The sequence below is a fragment of the Nicrophorus vespilloides genome, unplaced genomic scaffold, assembly GCF_001412225.1.
Source record: "Nicrophorus vespilloides isolate i.1.1-1 unplaced genomic scaffold, Nicve_v1.0, whole genome shotgun sequence".
In the NCBI taxonomy this organism is placed as follows: Eukaryota; Metazoa; Arthropoda; class Insecta; order Coleoptera; family Silphidae; genus Nicrophorus; species Nicrophorus vespilloides.
In genome coordinates this window covers 647,305-673,003 of record NW_017100110.1, presented here as the reverse complement: position 1 = coordinate 673,003, position 25,699 = coordinate 647,305, and the positions used below count along the sequence as shown (strand labels likewise).

The 25,699-nt window shown below is 30.2% G+C and overlaps 1 protein-coding gene across 1 annotated transcript in view; it reads right to left on the bottom strand.

Annotated features, from left to right (window-relative positions):
- Positions 1-16,268, bottom strand: part of LOC108568465 (guanylate cyclase 32E) — a 58,310-nt gene extending 42,042 nt beyond the window's left edge. Inside the window, exons 1-2 of the mRNA XM_017929579.1 lie at positions 15,926-16,268; positions 15,455-15,675 (exon numbers count right to left, since the gene is read on the bottom strand). Of these exons, the coding sequence (XP_017785068.1) occupies positions 15,455-15,675; positions 15,926-16,184 (480 nt within the window). The 5' untranslated portion in view covers positions 16,185-16,268. The remainder of the gene's footprint in view (positions 1-15,454; positions 15,676-15,925) is intronic.
- Positions 16,269-25,699: the final 9,431 nt, after the last annotated feature.

Genomic DNA, 25,699 nt, shown 5'->3' with positions numbered 1-25,699 from the left:
TTTACAAGGATGAATTTGTAAACGAAACTTTTTTAGAAATATTAGATTCACTTTTTAAAGATTTTAAGAACAACAGTGAAATTATTTCTGCAATTCAATATTTACAACTGTCTCCAAACTCTGACTGTTATGCGACGAATTGAGAAGATGAGTGGAAATGTAAAAGAGCAGTTCTTGTGTTTCCTTTCAATGTGATGAATCAACAGATATAAGTAATACAGCACAACTACTTGTTTTAATTCGTATGCTTTTTAAAGATTTTACATTTAAAGAATTGTTGCTTTTTATATTAGTTTCAATAACAACGAATGGCATAGCAGAAATGATAGGTCATAAATAGATTTATAGCCCTGTGTCAAAATAATTCACCAGCAAGTGTTATAAATAATGAACATTTTCACTCGTTTAAAATCGTTAATTCAATTCGAGAAAGTTCCTTCAAACGGAAGAGACTCCGAGACTTCATCAACTGCAGTTTGATGAAGGCCAATCTTAATTATTACTACATACCGTTGTAAGATAGCAAAGCAGAGGTAAATTTCTGCAAACATTTCGTGATTTATTGCCTCCCTCATTTAAACTATGCACACAAAAGTTTACCACTAGCTGTTAATTTACCTAGTTACCGTCAAACTGTGCTCGATTGACATCACAAAGATTTTCAACTCGCAGCAATAGAATGGTAGGTAGCGTTGAATATGTCGAATTTTGTGCTTGAAAACTACAATTTGCATTAATTTTCTGCTACCATTTGAAGAAAACGGCTGCAGAATCGCATCGATTGCTTGTCGCAGCTTACGGTGAGCATGCTCTTGGTAAATCACAGTGCTTTGAGTGGTTTAAAAATTAGTAGAAAATTTGGACGTGAAAAATGAAAAACGTGGAAGACCATCGAATACGTTTGAAGATTTGCTACCGACAACAAATGATCGATTTGACTAAACAACTAAAATATCAAAAAAGGCAACACAAATTCAATTTTCTTCATGATAATTCTCCAGCACACACAGCAAAACTGGTCAAGAAAACGATTGAGGCGTTTAGTTGGGAAATACTCACCCAACTTGGCTCCGTTCGATTACTACTTATTTGCATTGATAAGATACAGCGCTTCACTTCTTACTAAAATTTAAGGAAATGACTCGATGATTGGTTTACCTCAAAAGTGCCATCATTTTTTTACATGACATTCACAAATTGTCAGACAGGTGGAACAGCTATACATTTATAGCAAACAGTATATTATATTATATACATAATAAAGTATTTATGAGATGACCCTTCCAATCGATCCGATAACGTCGGTAGATATTGCAATGCACATTCGTAAACAGATAACATATAAAAACCCAACTGCATACGATTTAATTCCTGGAAAGATCCTGTAAGAACTACCAATAGAAGTAATGTAACATTCTTAACATTATTTTTCCTGATTACTAAAATATATATACATATGCTTTACAAATTAAATATATATATATTTTAAAAGCATATAGTAGTTTTTAATTACCCGATAAATGCAACACACAGTTTTTTATATAGATATACTGCATATTATTTACTATATTTAAAAATATTTACTAGTACATGTGGGTGGATCAAGGAGTTATCAAAATTATTTTTTATATTATTTAACAATTAAATTTGTTTAAACCTTTGGTTATTATAATTAATCAAACACTATATTATAATTTTAATTTAAAAATATTAAATAACATTTGTTTATAAAATTGTAATAGTTTGAAACATATATTTCCTTATATCCTTTTACATATATTTAAAATATTTTTAATAATATTTAATAATAAAGAATAAAATATATACATTTATATATTAATTATATAATTATGTTGCAATAAATAATATTGTTGTTAATATTATATTATAATACAAAATCTTACTTGTGCACAATGTCTATTACTTTGAATTATTGTAACTAAAAAAAATATGCACATAAAGTTTTTTAGGTTTAAGTAACTTTCCATGTTAATGTCGTTATGGAATTTTCATGTGCGTTTTATTTACAAAAGAAACCAAGTAACATGAATAATACACGACATTTCCAAAACATATTTTGAATTACAAAATTATTATGTTACTAAATTATAATAAAAAAATAAGTTAAGTTAATATTTAATTAAAACCATATACTTTCATGAATGTTTCTGTCCATGACATATAATATGCACCAAAGCTCTTTTAGATCTTCTTCAATATTATGCAATTTTCAACAAAGATTCGAATAGCTTTAATTTAATTATTATATCAAGTTTTCTTCTGATTAAAACTGATATTTGCTGTTTGGACATTACTTCTTCCGTTCGCATTTGTTATTTGCCACCTAATTTGCATTATTCGAAAAGGTTAGTGAATGACTGGAATAATATTATAAAATCTCCTGAGGCGCCGTTGTCGTCTTTAATTGTTTCCTTCCACGTCTTCGGACTCAATCCGCTCTTTATTTAGCATCGAGTTATTGTTCATTCACACCCTTTACATAACTTAATTACACTGCGTTCCTCTTCCGACCTTTTGAACAAAACACCAGCAAAAAGAAGGATTGTGCATTGCATTCGAAATCACTAATTACGTGCGGCCATGCGAATTTGAATGGGCGCATGTTACATATTAAATCGGGCGATTCTCCACCCTCCCTTTGCGAATTTCCCTTTACTACTGTGAGCCGCATCGCATCCACATTTTTAAGTACGTTTAGCAATTAAAATTTGTAATTTTCAAGAAGCGCTTCCTACATAGAAGAAAGACAGTTCTAATTATGCAAAGGAAATAAAAATAATAATAACATTTATTTCGGCAACCATAATACAAACTAATATAAGAAAAATAAAACTAAATTGAATTGTTGCAAAGGGCTACTGACCATAGGTTTTTCTGCTCGCAAACGTAATATTATACGCAATACTTAAATTACAAATATTTTATTTGTTCAAATTGTGGATATATTTATAATTTTATAATACTGCTAGAATTTAAATTACTACCAAATTTCATTATAATTTCTATAAACATTTTGTTTGCTAAATTTCTATATATTTATATCAGTGACAAAGTTATAACTATTGTAAATATTTTTTATTGCAGTTTTTTTGTTCTTGTATTTTATTTTAATCAGATTAAACTGATTTTTATTGTCTGATGTTGCAAAGTGTTCCTATTATTTAGAGATATTGTTTAGAGATAGTTTTCAGAACCCTTGTATTGCTGCAAGTAGAAAATACGGTTGTGTTGTTGAAATAACCTCGATTTTAATATTTAAAAATGGAACGTTAAATATGATGGACAGCGATTTTCACTACAGCATAATTTTATATTAAACTCGGAAGTCCTTCAACGTTCTAGTGCTTACAAGGGAGTATTGTCCTTATTTTATTATAACTTACCTTTTGTGTTTTACAATGAAAATTTGCTTTTTTTTTTCTAGAAATGCGATTCATACTAAATAATGTACAAGCCTGGAATTCTTATTACAATTCCAGAAAATACGTCAATTAGGATAGTTAAGAAGAGTTATGGGCTTCTTTGGACTATCTATTATCTTGTACATCGATTATGCTCCAGTACATTAAATTCTTTTCAGAAGTGTTTGTATTAAAACTAAGTAATATATGTTATATGTATAATATACATTTACGATGACTGTTAGTAATTCTAATTGATTGTAGATTGTTATTAGTTGCATTCTTAACAACTCAAATAACCTTTAAATAATATTAGTCTGTATTTTCTGTTGAAAATTCAGGAGGCAGCACGTAACGCCACGATTGTAGTTTTTGCTAGTAATTTTTTTTTCTCATCAAAAGAGTCGCGCTTTTCGTTCCGGTATACGGTTACGTTCCAAGTAAATGTTTATCGTTTCTTTTTCGATTTCGTTTCGTCTAAAAATTTCGGTTCAGTATCGGTTGGGTTCCAGTTTAGTTCCGGTTAAAATTTAAATTTAAAATCAAAAAACAAACAATTTAAATTAGTCAAAGTTAAAATTTCAAATCGAGTTTTACTATGGTTTTCGATTATAAAATTGACAATACAAAATAAATAAACGTTAATTAAAATTAAAAATTCATTATTTTATTGTTATAAACGAAAACAAAAAAACATTGCACATAAATAAAGTAAAACTCTAACAAATTAAAAAGGAAAATACAAAAATAATAAATAACAAGAATTTTATTTGGAAATTTCAAATGAAAATAAAATTAATATTTAATCTACACATTAATATGTTCTTTAAATTTGCTTCTGATAAATTCATTCTTTTATAAGTTAATATATGCTTTAGTACCGAAAAGATTATTTTTGCACTATCTTGTGTATCTGGTACAGCCAATATTATTTTTGCAAGATTTGATAAATCCGGGAAAAGAATATTTTCTCTGACCAGTATTTTAATAAATTAGTGTTCTTTGGTTCTCTAGCAGGATTAAAATTAGAAATTTAATGGGACAAAGACAAATGGACCATATTACTATTGCCTTTGCGGATTTTCTTCTTTCTCAATTATAATCATTCCCAGTTCTTTTTTTTTTGTGGATACATTTCAAGATCTGATAAATTATTTAATGAATGAACAGTTTTGTGCCTCTATTCATTAATAGCTGATGTGGTATTTGAATTTATAGACGATGATATACGAGCAACTTTATTCAAATAAGCGGGAGCAATATCATATGATATGGTGTTAGTAAAATTGGATCTAGGTATAAAGCCGCTAAGACGTAATCCATTTCTAAGAGATTTTTCTCTCTCTCTTCCTGAGAGCTTCATGCATTATCTGACTTAAAGTAGATTTATTTTGTGTTGCGACAGATTTTATTTTTAATTCTAGACACAGTGCATAAAAATAATTGCTCATTTTGCTGCATTAAAGTAGTAATTTTTAATAACTTGAAAGTAGATATAAATAATGGAGCAAAAACCCATTCTTCATCATGCAGACTTAAATATGTGTGTCGATTCGCTATTTGATCACAAAAATCTCTAAATTCTATGAGACGTTCAACATATCGTAGGACAGCATAAATAGTCAGTTATAATGTGTGTGCAGCGCATCTTACGGAAGTGACCATATTGTCTTAGCATAAGGTCTTCATGTATAATTACATTTTGATCAGCTTCAATTTTATCATCTTCATCTTGCAATTCATCATTTAATAAATGTACTGGTTCCATTGTCAGTTGTTATAGTCTAAATTAATATCGTATGATTTTAAAATTTGCAGTAAAATTTTCTTAATATATTCACCCGTTTGGCGCTCTTTTATCTCGATCATTGCTAATAAAAAATAATATTGTCTTCTAAAATGCACTGCACGTTCAAACCTAATACAGATCGTGGCAATATCAAGTTTTAAACTTAACATTTTATTGTGAACTTCGCTTTTTATTTTTATTTCATCTGCAATTGAACGGACGTTTTCCTTTATATTCTCAGCATTTATTACTAAGTTTGTATTTGTGTAATATCTTTTTTTATTAATTTAATTTTATTTGTTCTAATGTTAGTTGTTTTACACTTTTGCTTGCCCTTGTTTCTTTAAATTTTCTCTTTTTAGTTGTTGGTTTCTTGAGACATTATTGTTTTTGTAGTTCTTCATATTTGACGTGATGAAAACGCTCAATAAATATGTTGTTCGAATTTTGCGGCGTGTTTTCCATTTATTGTAAAATTGTTTGTAATTTTATCAAAAAGTTTTTCTGAAAATTCAAAAACCGGTTTTGTAGATATATTTTGAAAACTTTTTTTAAATTGGTATAAACCGCTGCAATTTACCTTTATCTTTCATTCAGTTCAATAAGAATTAGTCAATATTTCACATTAGGATTATGTCGTTATTCTATTTTTTTATAATGCTATTGAAAGAAATTATTCTTATTTTAAAAATTACATGGTTGGCATGCCCAATAAAAATAGATGTATTCAATTGACAGAACGTTGTCACTTTGACATTACAATTGTTATTATTACATACACGGTGACAGCTGTCATTTACATTACACCTACAATAATTACAGACATTCATATCTGTGGGTAGTGGACGTAGTTTTTGTTATTCACATATATTTCGTATCATTCAACTATAAAATCGTCGTTTCAGCTACATGTGCAGCAATACATAGATGATGCCACCCGGAGCGAGAATACGAGGAACGAAAGGAATAATTCTAGGAAGAAGAAAAAGGTCGTCTCGCAGCCATGGAGAAGGTAATTTCACGTACTCTAATCGCGTAACCTAAGCCGACTCCCGTCTGACCTAGTTGTATTAGTTTCAAAACAAATGAGCTCGGGCCACGAACCCATCGAAAATTAATATATCATATTTTGTTTAGTCTTCCCTCTCATCTATATCACCATTTATTATGAATATATTGTATTAAAATTACAAACTCAACAAATAAAAAGAAATACAAGTATAAAATTTATAAATTATATTGGGTTGATCGGAAAGTTCCGGTGTTTGCTAAATAAAAACAAGAATTGTTAATGATATTTCAACCATCTTTAGATAAAAGTTTTGTTTGAAAATAATGTTTATTTTAGACTGATAATTTTCTATTACTGTAAAGCCGAAAATGTCAGTAAAGCAATAACTAAGATATATTCTAAGTTCTAAATTTAAAGCTGATGATTTCAGCATTAAAGTTCTACTAGTAATAATGATTGATCGAGAATAACTCGCACTACACGACAAGCGAATGAGCAGAGATATTATAAATATCAAAAACAACTATCGACGAATGTTTTTGAACACACCGTTAAGATATATGAGTTTTACACAATTTAGGGGACAAAAATCACGACAATGTCAGCACTTCTATTTCTTTTACTACACAACAAAAATTGTTGGAATAGGAATTGTATTTGCAAAATTCCATTAACAAGAACGATTAATTTGTAGTCGACATAAAAACCACCTGAAAATTTTTTTTTGACGAAAAACCTAAAACCTTCTGAGAGGATGTAATGTTTAAGTTGGCTGAAAGATCGAGAAAGGTTTATAGATCAAAAATGGTGCATACATAATTTTTCGTAAAAAATCGGCACGAACTTTCCGAATAACCCAATATTTGTGTGAAACATAATACATGACTAAATAATAATCCGGTTCGATTGAAAGTAAAACAATAAAAAAGCTCACAACGGTAGGAACAAGGATTATAACTGTATTGTATTATTGATGACTTTAATCTCGCAAACGCCAACACGATCTTAATTAGAGTTGTTGATAAGTGTGCTGATGTAATTATATTTACTTGGTCAAGTATTTTCTTTTATTATTACTTCATTGTATATAGCCACCCAAACTTTTCTATTAGTATACTTCGAAAATGTATATACTTCATTCTTCTATAACTATGTAATGATATTAGTTTGATAATAATAAAAAAACGAATTATGATCTCTGTAAAAAAAAACAATTTTATCTAAAAGGCAAAGTTTAAGCTAATTATAATTTTAAAAATTTGGCATGTACAGATTAATCATACTACGTTCTATAGAATATTAAATCTAATTATTTAGCAAAATCAAGTAAATATTTATGTATACCGAAGCATTTGAAATAGATCAATCAAAGCAATTAACATATCTTCATTTAAACTCTTTTTTCTTCCTCGTAAGAGACACGAGCACCTATATACGATCATCTAGAGTCGGAGTCGAGGTTGGAGCCTGAGATGTGAAGGCATTTGTCTTAAAATGGATTAAACAGTTGACGTATTGAGGCGGAATTCCAATGCTTTCAAGAGTATTCTTCAAGATGGATGCAGAAACATTATCATTATCGTTTCATGTGCTGAATCCTTGGCACGACTCAAAGCGGCAGTCAGCTCTCCGAAATCAAAAGGCCTGGTCATTTCATCATCAATTCTTGGAGAGACGGACAGGAGAATGTGGTCCGGAACTCGAGCAGAGTCGGGAGCTAACTTTCTGAGGAATTCGTCATGCCAATCTCTTCGCATCTCTGTTCAGAGGAGTTGTCTTCCTATTGTGGTAATTGAACGCCCTCACTTTCTTCCAATCGTAAGAGATTGGAGAATCCCTGCTCAATGTCTCGCAAAAGGCTCTGAAGTGAGCTCTCTTTTTGGATTTTAACAATTTCTTCGTTTCAGCTATCGATCTTTTGGCATTCTCCCGGTGTTGTGAAAAACCTTCAGTACCCTTATCCGTTTGGCCACAGCCATTGAACATTCATCATCCAACCAGGAGCAAGATGGAGATTGCCTGGTTACTGAATTAGTTTTTGAATTGGATTTGGCGGTCTCGACGACGACGAACGTCAGGATGCACAAGTCCATATCCGGATCGTTGTTGAACTTCTGCTCTCATTCGGCACTGTAATTCTCCCAAGATTGTTGATTTTGCTGATGAAGAGGACTGTATTCAACCAATATGGGGTAGTGGTCGCTACCGAAGGTGTTGTCAGGTATTGGATGTCACATTAAGCACAGCTTCAGGCGATGCCAGCAAAAGGTCCAAGATGAAAGGACAACCGTGTTTGAGTCTAGTGGGTCGCATGTCGTTCAGCATGACTAGTCCGTGCACATCTATAGCTGATATCAGCTCCCTGCCGTTGGTGTTGTTTGTGACATGACCCCAGTGCGAGTCAGGTCACCCAGCGTTCAGGTCACCCATCAGGATGAAGGGCCGCACGGCATTTGCAAGAAGACGATCCCAGGCATCATTTAATAAAACGACATTGATGTGATGGTTCTGTAATTTGTTGAGTAGAGCGGTTTCTTCTATGTGCCGATACCGATTTAGTGTAATTTCTATTACTTTGAAGGGATGGAGAGGAAGTGACTGATGCATATAACCTTTTGGTAAATACTGAAGGATTATTAATGCGTGGATTAAAGATTAAAAAATAGAGTGACTGAGATTTGAAACTGGCGACCTCTGAAAGTTATAATGAGCGAGCATGTTGGTAAATAAATTGGTTATCCTTGCTGGTTGGTGGATTTTGATTCGTTCGACGCGGAGGACCTCCCTACTGTCGCAGCACATGAGGTTTTCCTTGACTATATCTTCTGACATGCTATTATCAATGTTTCTAATGATTTCTTTGCAGGAAATAATGTTTGCAGGAATAAGTGTTTTTATTTTGGCTTCTGTGTAAAAGTTTATGGTGAGAAATGAGTTTGCTGCAGTGCGGTTGTTGAAGAATATGGCAGCCTTGTTTTTGCCTCTGCTTTCCACTCTGGAGATTACTCTTTTAAATGAACGGCTAAGCTTATGTTCTAAGGAGATAGAGCTTAGTGGGTTAGTGTGTGGATCGGTGGGTTCAGTCATGGCAATGAATGGACCTGTTCGGAGAACATGTTAAAGTTGGGGGGCATTGTCTTGATATTGTTCATTAATTTTCCAAATACAGTCATGGTTACAGCTTCAACAACCATGATTTCTCCATCCTTGGTTTTCGCTGAGTTTAGGAAATTATTAATCTCTGCTTTGAAATCAGGTAAAACTAATAAATTGTCTAGTTTAGATTTTTCGGTAGCACTTTCTACATTCATATTTATAAAAACTCTGAAATTTTACAATCGGACAGACGTGGCTGATTGCCATTAGCATTGTTTTCCCCCATTGTGGGGGAAACGAGAAGGAGGAGAGCGGAAACCCGCTAGTCTGAGACGGGGTGGTCCCTCGTAAGAATATACAAATTTTTACACTAACTAATAACAGTACTAACAAAACTTATAATAAACTTAACTTAACAATTAATGTAGGACCGAACTTTCACGTTCGAGCACCGGTGCTCGATTCCCATTTAAGTAAGAGTTTAAGTAATATAGTGTAAGCGATATATGTAACATGTAGTAAATAAACCGCCATATTGAAACCCCAACGATTTCTTCCTTCACCCGCACAACTAAATCCTTTGTCCAAAACAAGTTTCTTCCAGAAATAGTTCTTATACTAATTAAGTTGTATTATATAAAAACCGCGTTATAAAAAAGGTTATTGCAATTTTTGTTTCGCTTTATATGGAATAAATTATAGTAGAAATTTTAAGTCGAGATAAAAAATATATTAAACTGATTTTGTTAATATTCTAATTTTACTATATACCACAGTCCGTTTCCAATGTTACTGAAACATATTTAAATCAATCCCATTAATGTCATGACGACGATCACCGCTGCAGTATCGATCCCTTAGCGTAATTCTGCTGGTCAATCGTTTAATCCGATTGCTTCGTTGTTTTATCAAGTAATAAATCTTGCACAAATCGAATCGTGGACTACTCGTTCTTAAGAAATTCAGCGATAACGAAGTTAAATCATTGTCGTAACTAAATCTTTCTTGCTCCTCGGGCGTTTTGATTTATTCTTGTAGCTTTTGCCAATCAATGGCTAAGCGATGCATCAAATCTGAGAATTTCATGTTGCGCCACGTAAAACGGATTTGCCATTTCCTGCAATACATGAAAGTTCCTCATGTTTAGTAATTGACATGAATATCACACGTCTGATTAACCTGTTCTCTATATCCACTTATGTTCATCAAATTATACGAATTATTTTGTATAATTTTCAATTGGTATTACAGGTTTAAATTTATCTTCAAAAATACATTACACCTTATATGAAATAAGTAAACTCTGTCGCTTATAACGGACAAATGACATTTGGGTGTGAAAAACTATCCTGTATTGGGTTACCAATGAGATAAAATAAAATACAGAGGATACTCGAAGACATCGGTTCCCGAACAAAAAAGCCTCGGTTTTCGAACAAAATTTTCAAGCCTCAAGCCGCCAACTGTCATCCGTATATTATTTTATGTAATTTAATTGTTATTGTTATTTTGATTACACCGTTTAAGATTTTATGTATTTTTATTGAATGTGATTGCGATTTTATGCATGAATTACTGTTATAAAGTTTTAAATAAGGGATTATCTGGACTTCGAGAACGGATTATGCAATTTTACATTAATTAAGTTTTTTTTACAATTCAGTTTTCGAACTTAAGAAAGTATCTTTTTTTTCATAAAATATTTTAATTCAGTTAGAAAAATACAATTTTAATAACAACTTACTGTAATCCAAATATTATATTCTAAAAACAAATCAAGTTGTCCACAACTAAATAAATATTTTATAATATTACTGTAATATATGTTTAATGAAAAAAGTAAAAAATATTACAGTATTGAGATGAAATAATTATTGCAACGATGTAAAATTGTCAACACAAACGTAGTTTACACGTTTCTCTTCATTATGATGACTTCAGAATTGCGAGGAGACCAAATCGGACAGTGAAGGAACCGTTGAGGTGTCTTACTGGAGAAGATTTTTAATATATTTGCGTGAGTCCAGATCTAAACCGTGGAAAAAGTGTAAGTGCTCCAGAGAAGATATTTGTGTGCTCCAAGAGGATGGCGTTGGTGCTCCATAGCAGGTGGTGCTCCAAATCAATGAGAACCATGAGCAGTACCATTTGATCCACAGACTGGTACCGGTCCGCGAGAGGAGACCACTGCTCTAGAGAAGCCAAAGCCAACCATCGGAGAAGAAGCGTGATGCTCCAAGGAGAGCAGAAAATATTGAGTTCTTCCTATCAAGGAAAGGAAGTGGCGTCCATAACCTTCCCATGTCAGGGACTCACGCCCAAGCCGGAAATAGAAGTTTTTTATAAGTTGCTTTTGTGCACGATCTCACGCGTCGTGTACATTATATTTTTACATAAAATAATTATCCTTTTTTAAAATTGATAGAAACAATTTTATCGGAGATTATCGAATTATATTAATTATTTATAAACGTATTTATTATTTTAAAAAGTAAAGATCTGGGTCATAAATTATATTTTCTAACTAAATAAATACTGCCATTTAATTATGCACTGAACTTCATTGTTCACTAAATTTTCATAATAAATTCATGCAGAATCCATGCACTAAGCTTTTAATTTTATTTCATAGAATCACCACATTGCACTTTAACCATTATGACAAAAGCGTCCAATCAAATGTCATTTTGTAATAAATGAGTAAATGAGTAAATGATTTAAAATTAGCAAATGTATATTAATTACATACATATAAAGGAATATTAACCGTTAAATTATATTATAATAAAACTCAATAAAATGTTCAGTATAAATTCATTAATACTAATAATTAAACTTTTAAATAAGTTATTTGCATGCTATTAATGAACAACCTTTATTTTAACTTTTTGTGATGATCTTTGTCCGTACCATTATGGAAAACTCATATGTCGTAACGGTTTATGTAGCCAAGCTTAAAGAAACACTCGTAGATGTTTGTTTTTATATTTTTAATATCTGCTAATATTTCTGGTTATTCTCGAGCAATGTCTAAATTTTATCATTATTACTATCAAATCTTTAAAGCTTAAATTACGTGGTTTACATTTAGCGAATTACCTTTCATAATATGTAAGCAAATTAATTGTTTTAAACAAATTTTGATGTATTTAGGCATCACCAATTTTACTTAGCTAAGATCGGCACAAACTTTCCGAACAATCCAAATTACAAATTAGTTTTAAAATTGATGTAAAATGATTATACTGAAAATACTACGACAAACTAATTATATGTTGTTCTTGGAAATTAACGTACGCATTAAACGTTAATAAACAATGAAATGACAATGAAAATGCCACGGACCTTTGTCGTTTAGTATTTCAAAGTTGACGTAATTACTCTGTTAAATTTTGAACGAATCTATTTAATGTCAACAACAATTATTATCCCCTTTTATTATTGTGAAAATCAACAACAGAGAAAATCTATAATGCTCGGTGCTTTGATCTAATTTTTAATTGGAAATTGTACAATATTCCATAGTTTCGTTTTGCATCTGCATTTTTACGTTATCATTAATTATTGTTTATCATTAAAAATAACAAATTAAAAGTATATATTTTTGAAGCAAATTATGTTTAGAAAGTGTTATGTAATTTTTGATAGTAAGTTTAAATCATATTTATTATGGTTTTAATAATATCACATTTAACACGATATGATATTTATCAGTGTGCTATGGATGATTCAATAACAACATATATTTTAAAATATTTAACTATGAAAGCACTTTATCATTTTGCAAATAATAAAATATGAGCTTTCAATGCTGCAACGATAATTACAGTGAACATTGCATCGGATATAGTTTCTAGTCATTAGTTTTCGAAATTTAACTCCATTTGTTCACTGTTTTTTTTCTGGCACATTTATCAAATTCCAAATTGAAATCAATATTTTACTTAAAATCATTAATAAAAAATGTTTTTTTTCTGACACAACAAACTTCTGCAAACAAATACATCAAAACTTTCTTATGTTGTTTTTTCTCTTAAACTTTTCGGTTTTTATACTTTTGAGACAGTTCATATTTTTTATTATTAACTTTTCAATAATGTTGGAATAATTATTATTAGATTATAGTATAAAAAATGAGCAACAACATTAATGATTATATCGCTATACTTTGATAGAAAAGTAATATGTTGTCAAGGTTATTAGCTATAAATCGCGCAACATTAGTCTTGTATTTAAGGACTTGCTCATCAATGCGGAACATAAACTTGGATATCGGCGGCTATAATGGCTTTATTTAGCTTCTAAATCATTTTATACTTAAAATATGGAAAATATCACATGTTCAATATTAGAACATTCTGTTGACAAATCGTACTTATTTTTAATTGAAATTATTTTATAATAGCACTATTTTTTTATAAATCTCTCATGTCTTTTGTAATTAATTTCAATTTCAATATAATCCAACATGTAAATTATAGTAAAATTATACTTACAGCACTCATAAAATTAAATAATGTTGAGTTAAGTGTAATGAAAAATTTAATTAGAACAAATGATTCTGAATTACAGAAAGAGTTTTTTTATAAAATTTTAAAATATTTTCACGGCCTATTACTTTAAATAGTTCTTTTATATAACTACTAGGTATAATAATAAATCAATAAATCCGAAAACAAAATTTAATAATAATTATAATATCGATAATTACGATGTGCCAAATTAATGAGACTTCTGTTGTTGAATACTCTTCACTAATTTGTCTTTTCGGACTTCAATTTTGTTACTCAATGCTATTCACATACAAGTGTCCAAGAGACCATTGTGGAAAAGTGAAGGTGAACAAGTTCGGATATTCCTTCAGAATATGTAATTGTACGAAACTATTTTCTTGAAGAATGAATTCAAAAACTTAAATCCTTTGTCAATTCAAGCAAATATTATAAGAATCTCAAATCCACAATTTTCTGCTATCAATTCATTATTTTTTGGTGACATTGAATTAAATATTTTGTATATTCTTTATCAAATACACAATTTAATATTATGTTGATTTCCTTGTACGATAAAAAAAATATATTTATATAGATGTAATTGTAATTTAAAATCTTTTGATATCAAATTTTATTTTATTTTCATTAAAAATTGAGTACATAAATTTTGTATTTTTGTAATAAAACTTATAAAACTAGTAATATTTGTTAATATATGCTTATAAAAATATTGTTATTTTAATATATCTTGTAGTACTACACATAGTATTAACAAATGATGTTATATTCTAGAATTCTAGTGTATATTTCTCATTTGTTTTTGAGAAATATTTTAATTGTTAAGTTGGTAAGAAACAAGAAACAAATATTTATTATAGTGTTCAAATGTTTATGTCTATACTGAAGTATGTGTAAGAAAACTTATATGAATTCCATCTGAATTTTCAAAAATAATATTTTAATCCCGAATAACAAACTTCAGACTTTCCTACACACCGTTTATATACCTTAATGATTTTCTAACAGAGAATACTATTACACTTTCAGCATCCATTAAGAATGTTATACAAGATCACCTTACTACGTCACTCATAATTTTCTTCAAAAATATTTTCTTATTTTAATATGTTGTATGTTGGATAAAACCAACATACAACACTTACTTAAAATGATTTGTAAGTCCAGTTTTAAATAAATGTGTCTATATAGATGCAAATTGTTTAGATTACTGCAACACAATATTATATTTATTTTCTTGTTTTTTTTTTAATATTTTTTTTTTTGCTTTTCATATCATTTAGTTTTTAAATGATATTCTATTCGGTTCATATTTTCACTAACACATTTCTAAAAGAAATTCTTATAAAAGTTTTCTCTATCATACATATATACTGTTTTTTACTCTTTAAGAAGTTGCCATACACTTAAATAATTTTATATCAAAAAAGTTTACAATTGATGGAAACTTTATATTTTATTCATTTATAATATATAAAAAGTGTACTTCAACAATATAATTACAAAAATAACTATTTAAAATTATATATTAAAATATTTTATGTAATTCATATAAATCCTTGAAAATATTTTTTTTCTAAAAGTTTGCCATGTTATGAATTCCAGAGAAACTTGATACACTTACATATGAAATCATGGGTAGATTCCAGGCAGCCGCAACTAGAGCCTCCGAAGAACAGGTATCATCTGGACCTATGAAAGCTATGGTACCATTGTCCCTCATTTGTGTCATGATGCGGATGGCCCTCGCAGCGTGGCTGGACTTCCCGCGTGCAAGCCCTGAGCTAACAGGATTCGTCCCTATATCCGCCGCCATATAGATGAGTCTCCGTCCGGGCAATAAATCTAAAACAACAGTAAAAAAGTTGAAGGAAAACTGAACTATAAAAATGTTATCGAAGATATAATTTCCCGGCTAATGTGATGCGCTCAGGGCGCAGTTTGGAGGTTTGCTTTGATCTCTTATTAACACATTGATGGGCCCGAATTGATAATAACATCGGTTATTTCCAATTCAAAAAACGAAATGCTTTGGGAGAGAAAACAGTTCTGAATGGGAGCATCTGTTTGAATGTTATTAATGTAATGTGCTTACTCGTGTCATTGTTGACGGCTTCTATTGCCAAAGGGAGCGCTCCGAGGACGACCTGGGTCTGGCCGTAAGCGCCCAGGAAACCTATGGTCACGGATTCGCTGAAGTTGTGCGCCCCGGTCCCAGTAAGATAGTTGTAGAGATACTTGTATTCGTCGGCACTGTTATTAGCTACAACATCATTTGTGCAGATCGCATCATCCATCGTCACAATGGCAGAGGAGAACTCCAGAAGGAGAAGCGCGTAAGTCACTAACTTCATGCTGTCGGAAGTTATTCCATCGCGATCATCGTGCTTTCCGTCCTTCACGCCGCCCGATTTTCCCGCACTGAGCGCCGTCCGAGCGTCGCGACGCGCTTTTAAGTCGCGCGTGGACCTCTTCTCGATGGGTTTCCATGGTGAAAACGTAGCGGAGAGAGGGGGTTGCGTGTGTCGCAACCAGCGCACGGAAACCAGTCATCAACAGGTAGAGAATTAAATGAATTTCTGAGACAACCAAACTAAATCTACATATATTCATCAATACGCCAATGCAATCTCTTGGATTAGATATTTTATTGTAATTATAGATTTGTAAGGTCTATAAAAAATGTCAGAATAAACACCATAAAACACCATTATACGATATATATTTTTTTTATAATTTATTATAATTTTATATTTTTTTTAATGGCCTTGAAATTATAATTAATTTATTTAATATTATATCGTACATTTGAAATGTATAAATAACTGAATATCCTTCAGAATTTAAGAATGAATTAAAAATAAATATATATATCATGTAAACAAAATAGTTTTCAGAGAAAAAAACAACATTCATATACTATTATCAGTCATTTATTAATTTTACTTTGGTTACATATTATATAGAAAATCAAAAATAATAATATTTATTGCTACAATAAATTACCAAAATATATTTTATAATCTCAATACAATAATATAACAACAAAAATAAAATTAATGTAAACTGCTGCTCTTTTTTGTATATTTTCTATACTTTTGTAAGTATAGAAGAAAAATGTGTGTAAAAGCACATAAATCCACAACGGCGGTATTCTCACATAAGTAGTATATTTAAAGACATAACAAACGATAAACAATACAGAGAGAAGCAAAGAACTTTACTGAATAGCGCGACACAGAGAAAAGAGAGCGATCATACAAGTGCCATCGTATATACCTTTGAGAGACTGTACCATTAACACTTGTCTTTCCTTCTTGGAAATTCTCTGCTACGGGCTGGAGAGTGAGCACCACAACTATATACTTCACTGACGTAACGTGGTCTTTTAATAGCCTTTACTCTTAATGGTCAATACAATTTGTTAAATAAATAAATGATAACAGAATAATTTTCGTTTCTAACGTAAATAGATGAAATGATGATTAAATATAAAATAATAATTCTATAAACTTAAAGCAAATGTAACTGGCCAACGTGCCAGCTCTTTTCCACGATATCATTTATTGTATAATGAATTTTTAAGAAAATCTTAAAAATGATTCCATACCTTTAATATGAGTATAATTTAACTGTTATCAAAACAAATTATAAGTAAAATGTTCGGAATTGTAGTCATTTAATACCGAATCTCTAATTAATAGTGTATGTTCAGCAATACCTCGCATAGTGTGGATTCACTATAGTCTGGTTTGAAAATTTTAAGACAAACTAAAATTTAATCGAAAAATGAAAATACATCTTAAAAATATGTACTCAAAATTACATTTTATATACACAAAAAAAATCGTTATACAGTGAAGTCCCATGTAAGCGGTTTAATTATCTATATTATTTAATTTCTTGATTAGCCCTATTTCAAACAGTTCGGGTTAATGGAACTATTGCACTGATTACAGATGATGATGGATCCCATGCGAGAAAGTTTTGGTGAAAAATGGTGAATTTGTTTGGTATTTTTCTGTGGTTAATTGATAAACCCTTGAACAATTCAAGAAATTAAGGAGAACATTCGAGACAAAATCCGATGTTTATGATCTGAAACCTTGCGTACGATCATGGAAAATGCCCGTATTTGTGAGCAAGAACATAGTGGTCACTTACGGGATGTTGGTTTTCATACATAATATTAAAAAAACAATAATTACATTTCATAATAAAATATTAATTTAAAAAAACGTGTTTGTAATGTTATTTTTGTTTCATTTTTTAAAAATCTTTGACTTTTATATTGTATTATTATTATAAATTTTTGTTCTTAATATGTTGTGACTATTATAATATAGTATTATTGATCCTCACATTAAAGCTTTAGTATAATTAAATATTCATTTTAAAACAGTTTACTATTACTATTTTTATTATAGAAATATATTCTGCATTTGATTTTGCAATGTAAGAATTAGATTAATACTCAATAAAAATGTCAGCATTTAAAGTATTCACTACCCGGCGCATCCTCTGCATCCAAGTTTATAATATTTATTTTAACAACATTTTTTAATATAAAAATGCATATTTCTTAACTGAACGATTCTATAAACAGCGTAATATTAATAATTTATATTTATGTATAAAATTACATCTAACCTAACCGACTATTTTTTTTTGCTACCTATTAAATTTATTTATATAATACAAAATTTATATCTATTTAAATCCGTTTTACATACTGTCTAAGTTATTTGTTATCTCCTTCATCGATCACTGTCTAAGTCACATTATATAATGATATAATTGTATTTTGCATTATAAACTTGTCGTTTCTCGGTAATTAGAGCATACTCATTGTTTAACTATTGACTTTACATAGAGCGATGATGTACATAGTGTATGTATATTATAAGTTCGCAACAAATCGACAAGTCGATACCTTTGCGAAGACTAAAGAGAAACCTCAAAATATTCCATGAAGTTTGCCTTAATATTAACATTATTAAGTGTGTTGCAAATGGAAAATCAATATTGCTTTACGTTCTTTTCCAAGTCGTTAAAGTTTTATGAAAAATATTGATTTGCGTGTCGCACTTTGTAAACATTACTGTAAAGACTGATTGATACATTTTCCAATCGAATACACTGGAACATGCGTCCATATCTAGCACATAGAAAGTATCTACATTTTCATCAGGAAACCCACAATTTCATTATTACCGAGATGCATTCGTATCCCAACGAAATTGGCTTTAATAATCTAAACATGAAACCTCATCAAATTGACGCCCACGCGATATTCCTGTTTTGACAGCCGATTGTCACTCAATAGTCAGCAAAAATACTAACAAAATATTTAAAATTATACAAAGTTTGAAAATTGTCCCACAATATATTAATTAAAATTTTAGAATATTGGAATGTTCTTCCAACTTATAACGCCATAATATTCTGTATTATTTGATTATATACTAATTATTCTACTATACTAAAATATATTTTAGAATTACAAAAATGTAACAAAATAAATTATATTGCTTGCTAGTAAAAGTATAGAAATTAGCCTTCTTTGTACACTTCTGTGCTGGAAATCTGAATACCATGGGATTTTGTCTAGATTTGTAGTCCTGTATTATTTATGATGTACAAATGAAAACATCTTACAACTACAACATTATTCCAAGCAAGTGACTGTTATAATTGATAATTTTAATAAACAGGCTGCTTTCTTGTAATTCTGATGACTATTACTCACTAACACGTCTGGTTCTGCTAAGATTATACCAACTTATTAATTAGATGTTCTCTTGCAATCTCTCTGTTTGCCCCGAAATGTTTTCTTTCTGTTGTCTACAGTCCGATTAGTGAAATACAAGCAATAACATGAGCAGCATTAAATTCTTGCAAATTCTACTCTGATTTCATCTTTTCTTTTATCTCCAATGCACCCATGTATATGTACACCTGCATTACAGTCTCCCATTGAAGTGCTGTACATAACATTATGGACTGCGCCACTTTCGACCCTGTTGCATTTGCTTCTATCGCTCTTTCAGCTGCTTTGTTTATTTACTGTGCGAAGGTGAAGCTACCATCGATCAATACTGCCAGATATTTCATGCACTTCTTTTTTACACAATTTCCATTCCTGAAAATTTGAAAAACTATTGGCCGATGTTTCCTCCTACCAACTAAAAATACTACGTTCTCAAGCCTTTTGCTTTACCCAACCATCCAATCCAGTTTGCACATAAGGAAATTTGGGCTCATTCGAAGTAACAACAATCGAAGTAACATGCTCTTTTGCTATCGACTCTCTATGTATTGATCACTAATAGTCTCTCTGACAAGAATCTTTTTATATTGCATTCTCAGTGTTATAATACTTTAGTTGGCCAAAGAAGATTGTGCTCCTTTTGCTTAAATATACTATTTACAACTCCTATGAATATAATATTACCTATTAGCAACTTTTTTGAATTCACGTTTATCGGAGTTATGTCAACTTTATCGATGTAGTAGTTTTCAGCAATATAAAAAATAATTAATTTGCTGATAGTAAGTGTGATGCTTTTTATTTGTGTTTTTTTTTTGAAAGTTCAAATTAACCTAATAATAATTATATAGTAGTTTGACTTCACTTTCTATATGTTTTAGCATTGATAAATTCTACTTTTCATTAAATTTTGCAATCAATTCAACTCTTTTTATTGTTTTTCCAAGTTAATTCTTCAATATTTCACGCTTAACCTTTATTACTATAATGCAAGAACCATCGAAAATGATTCATTTAAATTCCATGTTGTTGTCATTTTGTAGAAAATGGATATGATTCATTTGCTTAAAGACTTCCTTATATTGCTTTAAAAATATGTGCAAATAAGCAAATTCTCTAAAGTATTGCTGCTTCTGATGCAAAGTTTTACAAACCTTTTGTTTGTTTCTTAGCTTCTTCTTTTGTCAGAAAGTTTCCTATCATATTCTTGTATGAGGCCTGAGTAAGTTGTATTTTAAAGAAATTTAGTAAACTTGCAAAATATATACATTTAATATTCAATTTCACTTTGGTACAAGATTCCATACACCTGATACCGGTGGATTATAAGTAAAATGTTAAAATCAATTTATATACGCATATATAAACTATTTCGGTCTATAAGAGGCACCTTTTTACATAGAAAATAAATAAATTCTGGATGCGTCTTACGGTCCGAAGGTAACATTAAAATATTTTTTTCAATAAATCGTCTCTAAATTTGAGGTACGTTTTATAGTCCGAAAAAAATGGCACGCCAATGAAGATAGTACTACGTTTTTGTACGATTAATTTCAATTACATTTATAAATCTTTAAAATGTTTATTCTAAAATTAGAAAAAATGAGCGTAAAACAAAAAAGACCGAAGACATTAAAATACGTTTTTCAATAAATCGTCTCTAAATTTGAAGTGCATCTTTTATACCAAAATATCAGAGCCGGCGCTAGCTCTGTCGAATGTATTGCGTTGGCAACTAAGTTCATGCCGTTTCATAGAGTTCCGCGTTGACCGTTTGGTTTCGTTCAAGCAATTCGCAATCTCTTCCCAGTCCCACCATACGCACAACATATTTTTACGTGGAAGAAGATCTTCTTTCACGCGCGGTGTCGCTTTTTTACGACCAGAACGAGGTGCGTCTTTGAGGTCAAAATTTCCATTTTTACCAATCACGAGAGATTCTTTCAGCTATGGCACCCTCCCCATATACAGCACAAATGTCGCGAGCAGCTTTCGCGGTCTTAAATCCTTGATTAAAAGCAGAAAAAAGGCGGTGTCGGAAATGCTGAATTTTATCAACTTAACATTCCATTTGAATGTTTTGTAGATCTTCTGGTAGATCAAAACATCCTTTTCCCAATGATTTGAAACATTATATCAAAAAAAATTAATGACATGCGGAATGTTAAAATTTAAAAAAAAAAACGGGAAAAATCTATTATTATCTCTCACGTGCTTCCATCTCCCTTCCGCGTGATATGACATTTCTTTGTTTCTTGCAAAATCACAAATCAGTTGTACTATTTCGTAAGAGTTAACATATTTAACGGAACTATTCCTGTCTCCTTTCAGTACATATATTTAATGGCCTATTAATATGTGTATAATAACTTTAAATATTTACTTTACTGTTTAATTACTTTCTATTGAAAAATAATATTATATTTATTATCTATAGATTAGGCGACTAAAATCCGAATGGTTAAGTCGCCCTACCCATGTGCCAGTGGTCAGGTTCAAATCCTGGTCAAGCCAGGTCCTTTGAGAGCCCTCTCGGTGCTTGCAGCAATAGGTCCATCGTTCATCACAGATGGACAGTGAAATGAATGAGGTTCAGCATATGGAACTTCAGCCAAGTCGATGGACAATGACAGTGTTAAGGATAGCAGCAGATTCACAGTGAAAAGAAATAGTGGAATCGCAGAGCATCAATATACTACTGAAGTTAACCCACAAGACTACATCCAACCAACAAATTAAAAATAAAAAAATCATCATAATGGTAACTATCCATCGGGAAAGATTACCTATCTAATGTTAACCGCGATCTTAAATTTACTCAATGTTCACATTGATGAACAGATTGTAAATAAAATTACACGACATAAAAAAAATCTGTAAACTAAAATGTAGTTTAAGTTAGTTAATAATACTTTTAGTTTTAAAATAAATTGGTCTGAAGTCAAATTTCTTACACTCTTTATGAACACATACTGAAACTTAAGACATTATATTATCATTTCTTGGGCAGAAATATCTCTTTGCAGCAGTTTATCTTCATTTATTTTATTATTGTATGAAGTTTTGTAACAGTTACATTAGAATAAATATTATTATTTATATCATTGTCTTTTGTGTAATTGATGTATGTTTTATCTATTCTTGAAATTGCTCTTTATTTTTAGCAAATACTGCATTAGAATCATCTAAAACAAGCAACTTAAAACATATTTATTAAAAATTGTATAGTATCATACATCTTCAAGGTAAATAAATAAACCATTTTCTTATAAGTCGAACGCAACACCTGTTTTCAATATTCATTTAGTATTAAAATAAAATAGTTCGTTATTACTTAATTATTTATTACTCTTAAAGTGTTTTTTTTTCAAATCTTTTGAAAATATATATTACATTTGAATATGTATTTCAACTCAGAATTTTTTATTTTTATACAAGTTTGGTAGAAACAGTAATATACTGAACCATCCGTGTAGAGATGGATCAGCTCGACGAGGTACAAGGTCTATGGCATATGGTTTATATGTTGAGGAGTTGGAACCGCCTCGTTGCAAAGAAACGAGCTCATGTTTCTCATTGATTTAACTAGTGAGTGAGTAGTGAGATTTAACTAGTGAGTTAAAATGTTAAATCACGTCCCCCCTCTCGCCGGGCCGCGTTAATATTATCAAACGTTAACCGGTCCGCGGCGATAAAAAGGTTGGGAAGCACTAGTCTAGTGGACTTGGCTTCTGTATATTCAGCAGAACTTCTGACAGAGGAATATTATTGGCCAAGAGTAGTCATCTTCTCAGACTCTAAGAGCGGTTTGGATGCAATTAGCTCTATACTAAGCAATCACAAAGTAAATGCCCTTATTTTAAAAATTAAAATGCTTTTAGAGCGACTCACAGAGAGGGACATAAAATTAGCCTTTAGCTGGATACCAAGTCACTCTGGGATTCCAGGCAATGAGAGGGTAGACTCCTTTGGTAAGCTATGGTCACTAAAAAGAACAAACTGAAACAAGGATCACCTACTCTGATATGTATACTAGTATAGTTGTGGACCAAATGAACAGATTACAGAGACTCTATGAGAGGAAGACAATCACTAAAAGTAGAGAATATTTTTCATGGAACCCCACAATCAATAATAGACTAGGATTGAAATTAAAATTTGAAGTAGCTACTTTGGGAACACTGCGATACGACCACACCTACACACCATCCCACCTCTACAGAATGAATATGGTAGATTTTTCAAATTATACATGTGGTATGGTAGGATCAACTAACCATATAATATTTGAGTGTTCCTATAATATTGAAGCCATCATTGGAATTCTAAACACATATTTATCTTCTCTGTTTATTTATTCTATTGTATAATATTTTTGTTGTATTTATTTGACTTTGCAACTATAGAGTATGTTCGACTTGACTGGCTATATACCGCAAGGTGTGAGCTAAGTTACTTACTTACACTAAATGAGTGGAGGGTTAAAAAAAAAATATTTATTTCAAAAATTGAAGAATCTATTGACGATTATGAAAAAAAAAACTAAATCACGGAAAATTCCACTCTGATGCCGAATTTGAATGTATGATTTATATTTCTCATTTATTTTTCATTGTAATTCATTTATATTATTTTTATGCCAACCTTTTGTGTTGAAGAAAACACAATGTACGAAGAAAACTTTTTTAAGTCTTCGCTTATTTATTCATCGGAAAATAAATATGCTACTAAATTTATATGAAAAGGATAAACTTGGTGCGAATAAAACCGTAAAAATCGTTTTGTATAATTCTTATTTTAGAATTGAAGAATTACATATTACGTAGTCATGTTTCTACTCTGGAAGTATTCAAGAAAAAATAAGTTTACTTCAATTAATTCCGTATTTATAGCATTAGTTTTAATGTAATATTGTTTATGTCTGTTTTTTATATATTTTTTTATGTATATTCAAATAGGAGACTTGATTTGATTTAGATGTTACTTGTATTTAATTATTCATTGTTTTTTATAATTCTTTTGAAAATACTTTCATTTTGTTAAGAAAAAGTCATATTAGAATATAGAGTAAATTGATTTTGAATACAATATCAACAATTCGTTAATTGAACAGCATAAAAATCGGAAATGCGTATAAACGAATGTCAATATTCTGCCATTTCCACTGGACATATGAACAAATTAAATAATGAAATGCATGTGATTCATTCGCTTCATTCGATTTCCATTGCATCCGTGTTCAATTTCCACTTTGCGTTCGCTCACACGTTTTTAAATTGTAATCGGATCCCATGTCAGGAAAAAATCATAATACTGAATGAATTTAATTAAATTTCAATGGAAATGGAATTACACTACGTATATTATATAGAACACAAATTGATTGATTTCACTGTAATACTTTTTTTTTGATTACATTTGTAATTACGACTATAAACCTATTTATTGTTTATTTAAATTCAAAAATTATGAGAAACATGTTAAAATTTAAAAATCATTCATTGCATTATATTTTATAACAATTTGTATATTAACTTGTATCCAAATTGTCGTTTTAAAATAAACTGAAAAGACGCGATCAACAAAAAATTCGAACATTTTTTTTTTAATATTTTTAACTAAAATATGAGATGAACTGAACTGAAAGTCTTGAACTGAAACTAAATTGAAGAAGGATGTCATTTCAACTTTCATATCAACTTTAATATTAAAAATGATGTTGCAGATTCTATAAATGTTAATATAATTCAGTAGCTACTACTTTCCTTAAATTGATATAAATCTATTACTTTCCATAACTATTGCAATAAACATTATTATTATAATTTAAAGCACTAAGTGTTTAAAATACCATCATGATTTAAGTGTATCGCAAAATTTAAACTAAATATTTTTTTAACAAAAAAATCTTGTTATTTTTTTTGAAATTGTGTTAAATGTGTTGTATTTTAGAAAAAATCAAAGATTGATCGTATTAATAATATTTGTGAATAGTTAAATATATTTAGATAATTTATTATATGTCTTCTTTTAAATAAGTTTTTGTTGTTCTAATTTAAAATAATAAATATATTGTAGCCTTTATAGGTGATTAAACAG